At 45.5% G+C, this 5,474-nt stretch overlaps 1 protein-coding gene across 1 annotated transcript; it reads right to left on the bottom strand.

The window, feature by feature from the left end:
• Positions 1-540: 540 nt before the first annotated feature.
• On the bottom strand, positions 541-3,798 carry LOC140713380 (ubiquitin carboxyl-terminal hydrolase 17-like). The gene has a single exon (XM_073023301.1). It carries the CDS (start codon positions 2,981-2,983, stop codon positions 1,298-1,300), a length of 1,686 nt encoding a protein of 561 aa, XP_072879402.1. The 5' UTR covers positions 2,984-3,798; the 3' UTR covers positions 541-1,297.
• Positions 3,799-5,474: the final 1,676 nt, after the last annotated feature.

Raw genomic sequence — 5,474 nt, 5'->3', positions numbered from 1 at the left:
AATCACCGACCGGCTGATTGATGACATTCCCCGAATTTATGATTGCAAGAAGAGACAAATGCTCATAACATTCTATTTCCGGTGGTTGGGGACATACGATGGTAACATACTGTCTGCCAGTCATGCTCATCACACTGTACTTTGCACACACGTCACACAGAGACACTGTTAATACGCACATTTGTGTGCTTGAGCAGGGTTGCACCCAAGATTCTGTGGTTGTACGGAGCCCTGAGTTATGCCCTGGACATCTTTACTCTCGGGTTGGTCAACTTGGATCTCTGTACCGAACGAGAAACGGAGCCTGAAATCCAATCAGCGAATACACAAAAGGAAGGGGCCATTTCCCACAATCATTTCCACCGCAACACCACCTCGGATGAACAAGTCTCATTGCTGGTCAGGGACTGTGCTTCAGAGATGCACCTTTCACAGCTGGACGATTGACCCAGAATCTCCCAAATGCCATTTTGATGCACACCAAATGAGATTTATTTCAGTGCTTGCTGATTTTATTTTAGTTGAATACACACACGCTCCTGTGTTTGATTTCCTTTATTATCAATACGACTTACTTCCAAATGACTCACATGCCAGTGGGATGATTTTCTGCTTCAATTCATTGGAAATGGACAGCATTCAATAGGCAAGTGTGTCTGTCTGTCTGTTTCCAGCATTCTGTGGGTTCCACCAAGGGCACAAGTCCTAGGGCGCCTGAGGTCCATTCAACAAGCAATGTAAAAACGGCGAGGCAGGTTCAAAAGAAAAACACCCTTCCTCTCTTCAAATGCGTTCCAGTTTCCACTACTCAAGGTAGGGAGAAGGATCCACAGAAGTCCCACGTTCGCAAAATTTCAACTTCTGGTGCTCACCAACAACTGACGAATGAAACACACTCCAAGAGAAAATAGTCAACCCCGTCCCCTGCAACAACTTCACGTGCAACCCTACACCGCAATATGTCCTATTCAGAAATTCACACTGAATGTCATCTACCATGGACACAAACACACAGACAATCCCCCCACAGGTTCAGAAGACTCACGACGGCAAAACTCGATGTTTCCCATGTCTGGGCTCATCCTGAAACGCAGCCGTCACTATCCAGTTGTCCCTCTTGTGTAGACAGAAACCTGGGCTCCTCATTACTTTATGTCGGATTGACTGAGTATGTGATGGTGTGTGTGTGTGCGTGCGTGAACCCCCTCGTGGGTGTGTGTGTGTGTACGTGTATGTGTGTGTGTGTCAGTTTATGTGCGCATGCACTCCTGCGTTTGGGTGGAGACTTTTCCTGAGATCACTGGCACACAAACAGAGCCCTCTTGCTGTGTTTGTTCCTCCCTTTGGATCTCCTGGTCCTCCCTTGCAGAGAAGTGAGTGTGTCAGTGTTCATGGACTCCTGAGGTGTCAGTTTCCTTGAAGAGAGGTTCAGCAGGGAGCTTTGCTGTTCAGGATGATGGTTGTTCATCCCACTCTTGTATTTTGATGGATGAATCACAAGCACGTTGGGAGGCAGGGTACATTCGACTTTTCTGACGTTGAAGTCGGGCTTGGTTTTGTTTTGCTCTTGGAGGAACTTCCAGTGGTCTAAGGTGCTTTCCTGAGTGGCTCTTTCCACTAAGTGCTCCTCCAAGTCGGGTACCTGGAGGCAGGGTTCTCTCTGGAGCTCTCCTTGCGTTGCTCGCCTGTCTTTGTGTTCAGCGCCAAGGGCTCCTGGTTCCCTGCCTATTGACACACTCTCACTGCATCTTTCCAGTTCACTCTTCTGGATGTAAAAGAGGACATAGGCCTGTTGACTCAGGACAGAAGCGATGCTACAGGCAGTGACCTTGGTGTCATCCATTTTATACCACTGGCCTCCTGGAGCTTTGACATAAGAGAGGTAATGTCCGTTGTGACAACTCCACCCAGCGTGGACCAGCACAGCATAGAGGACATAGACTAGAGGTCCTGTGTTCTGCTGAGACATGTATGGCTGCATGTCAAGGCACTCAGGGTATTGCACATTCTTGGCAAGTTTGTTGCCTGTGACATCGGAGAATCTCTTCAATACAAGGATGAGGACCTTGGCAGAAGTGTGTAGAGTGAACGTCTTGGAGGCAGGTGCCTTCTGGAGACAAAGACCACAATGATAGGCATTCTCTCCATTGAGTTCTTCGGGCTTCACCACCTGTTCCAAAGCTTGCTTCACACTCTGAGCTGCCTGGATATCCAGGGCGATGTCCAGGTAAGGGTCAAAGGTGTCCGAAATGCCCTGGCAGTGGAGACACTTGATTTGAGATCTCCAGCAGCCTCCAAATATCTGGTGGATGAGGGTGGTGTCCTCAGAGTCATGATCTACCTGCTTGTGCCCGGGAAGGCATGCCTTTTTCATCGCATCCACAATAAACATCAGAAACTCATGGGCATCTTCCTGCTTGCCTCGACGGAAGCCAGCAGCCAATGCCTGTGAGGGCTGGATGACGTGGCCAGGACAGTGGAGGGCCCGTGTAATGTGAGCTTCCATCGTACACAGCATGCAGCACTTGTGACGCTGACAAAGTTGAGAGTGCTCCTGCGACAGCATGTAGTTGGCAAGGGGTGGTGTGTATGTCAGGCACTGCAGGGAAGCATTCAAGTAGCAAGTATTTCCCATATTCTGGAGCCCAGCCCCCACCGCAGCAGGTCTCCTGCTACTGAGAGGAAGCTTCTTTCTGGGGGCAGGCTGTCTTGCCACAGGAGCCAAATCATCACAGAGGTTGACTTGGGTCTCAGATGACAGTGGTGACTTCTCAGGTAGAGAAGTCCGCTGAATTTCAGCAAAAGCTGCATCTGGCCGAGAAGATATGAGTTTTGAAAAGCGGTTGAACTGCCACTCACCTCCCAAGTGGAGTGAATCGGCCTCCATGTCGCCAGGAGCAAGGATCACAAGCTTTTTCTGCTGGGACCACACGTTGCAGAAAGACGCTATCTCTTCCGAGAGAGTCTTCAAATGACGCGCCATCTGGCTGCATCAGCCCTTATATAACTCACCCCCGCCTACCGCGAACACCCCACCCACCCATCAGGTACGCGGTCCACCAATCCAATATCAGCACTCAGTTAAAGAATGAGTCATAGGGTGTGTCCCCTTGTATTCCCCAGGGAGTTCACTTAAAACTCCTGGGGAATGCGTTAGTTTACTTAAAACAGTGGTAGGGAATAATTCTGTCCTTACAAAACAATGTGTGTGTTTGTGTGTATGTGTTTGCTTGCGTGAACTTGTGGGCATGCAGAATCATGCCCATGTGAGTGTTTCTTTGTTTTTGTTTATATGTCTGGGTGTGTGTGTGTTTGAGCTGCGATGTGCTTCTAACTATGTGCTTTTGGCAGATACGATCATCCTTTCAGGCATTGAAGGACAGGAAGTCAGACCTGTACTTTCTGACTTGAGAATCATCAATGAAGTACAGTTAATAACACAGTGTATTTGTTTCCTTAATATCAAAGAAGAAATCCGTGCAGTCTAATAAGTATTCTAGCGATAACCTTTCCATGTTCAGCCTATTGATTCTGTGTTCGAGTGAGATGACTTACCAGTGGGGACCAAGACATGTCTTTGCAGGAAATGCTCTTGTGGAAGCTATATACCGAAATCATAAAGCATCAAGTGTCGGAAACATGCACTGAACTTAGACGAAATACTCAGTGTCCAAATTAGACTGTGAAAGACTTTCAGGAAATCATGCAATCACCGACATACCAATTGATGACATTCCCCGTATTTATGATTGCAAGTAAAGAGAAACACTCATGACATTCTATTTCCAGTGATTGAGGTCATATGACCGCAATTTAAGAAATCATGAAATCAGAAAACTTGACTAATCACAATTTAATCCAACTAAAACCTTTGGTTCATTTAAGAAAGGATGAATATAAAAACAACATATCACACAGCATGGGAGATAATATTTTAATACGTATGTGATAATGGATCAACATTTGAGAGAGATGAAATAAATAGTTGTAAATTTGAGAATAGCATATAACCAGAATTAAACACTGTAAATGCCTGGGTGATGGGAGTGAGTCCCTGTCTCAGGAGGAAACATAGAGATTTAAAAGCAGGGCGTCTAAAAGAGATTTGCATACCATTGTTAAAACTGGCGGTTGTTTTAGTAAGAAAGGGAAAAATAAACCATTTGTCTTAGGGATTGTTGCATGTATTTTTCATCGTCTGAGATGTTGCTTCCAATTCCAGTTAAGCATTGTGTGGTGGACTTGCAGTTACCACATTTGGTGGAAAATGTCATGCTGATGAAGGTAGACTTGTTTCCCAAACTAAGAGGGACAGAATTTGGGTGTTTCTGTGGGACTTTTGGCTTACTAGGAATAAAGATCCTGGCTCTAGGGATTTTCTTAAAATTTTTCAGATAATGAGAAAGAGAATAGAATTTAGGCCAGGTGCCAAGGCCTCGAGGTGTACAGAAGCATCCCCGGTCTCAGGGCCCATGAAATCAGGATGATTTTAGGGAGGATGGTGGAATGAGGAGAGTGTGACCTTTGGCCTCCTTTCTTTCCCTTTTCTTTTCATGGGTCAAGTGTGCTCTATCAGAAGGCTTCCCCTTTCTGTTGGACAGAGTCCTGGAAGAAGAAATGAGCGCTGCTGAGAAAGATGCTCCACAAGGAGGAAGGAGTCACTATTTTCAGGAGCATGATCCCCAGAAGCATGAGAAATCCACATGCCATGGCTTTACACAGGATGCTGGAGTTTCTTTCCTCTGGATCCGGGAACTTGGCATCAGTGTTCTGTAATGCCCATAACTGATTTTGAGGTGAGTCCACTTGATAACCTGTCTGCGTGTCATGCTCATTACACTGCAATTCACACACACGTCACACCGAAACCCTCTGAATGAGCATATTTATGTGCTTGAACAGTGTTGCATCCAAGATTCTGTGATTCTACAGGGTCCTGAGTTCTGTCCTGGACATCTCTGCTCTTGGGTAGGTCAACTTTGATCACTATACCTAATGATAAATGTACCATTAAATCTAATCAGCAAATACACTAAAGGAAGGGGCCATTCTCCATAATTGTTTCACTCTGGTAGGTCAACTTTAATAACTGTACCTAAGAAGAAAGGGATCTGTGGTGATTCCACATCAAAGAACCTGTTGATTTTTTGTCATTTGAATGAATTATGTTAACATTTAAATAGAGTTTAAAACCCCTGATTTCCCATGAAATCTAATCAGCCATGAAATCTAATCAGCAGATACACAAAAGGAAGGGGCCATTCTCCAAAATCGTTTCCACTGAAACACCACCACCAATAAACAAGTCTCATTGCAGGAAAGGGATCCTGCTTCCAAGATCCAGTTTGCACAGTTGGACGATTGACCCAGAATCTCCCCTAATGCCATTTTTTTACACCCCAAGTGAGATTTATTTCTGGGTTTTCTAATTTTAGTTCAGCTGAATACACACACTCCGGTGTTTCAATTTCTTT

The sequence above is a fragment of the Chlorocebus sabaeus genome, chromosome 14 (genome assembly GCF_047675955.1).
Source record: "Chlorocebus sabaeus isolate Y175 chromosome 14, mChlSab1.0.hap1, whole genome shotgun sequence".
NCBI lineage: Eukaryota > Metazoa > Chordata > Mammalia > Primates > Cercopithecidae > Chlorocebus > Chlorocebus sabaeus.
Note: the sequence above shows the minus strand (reverse complement) of the source record. Positions and strands in the feature narration are given on the sequence as shown.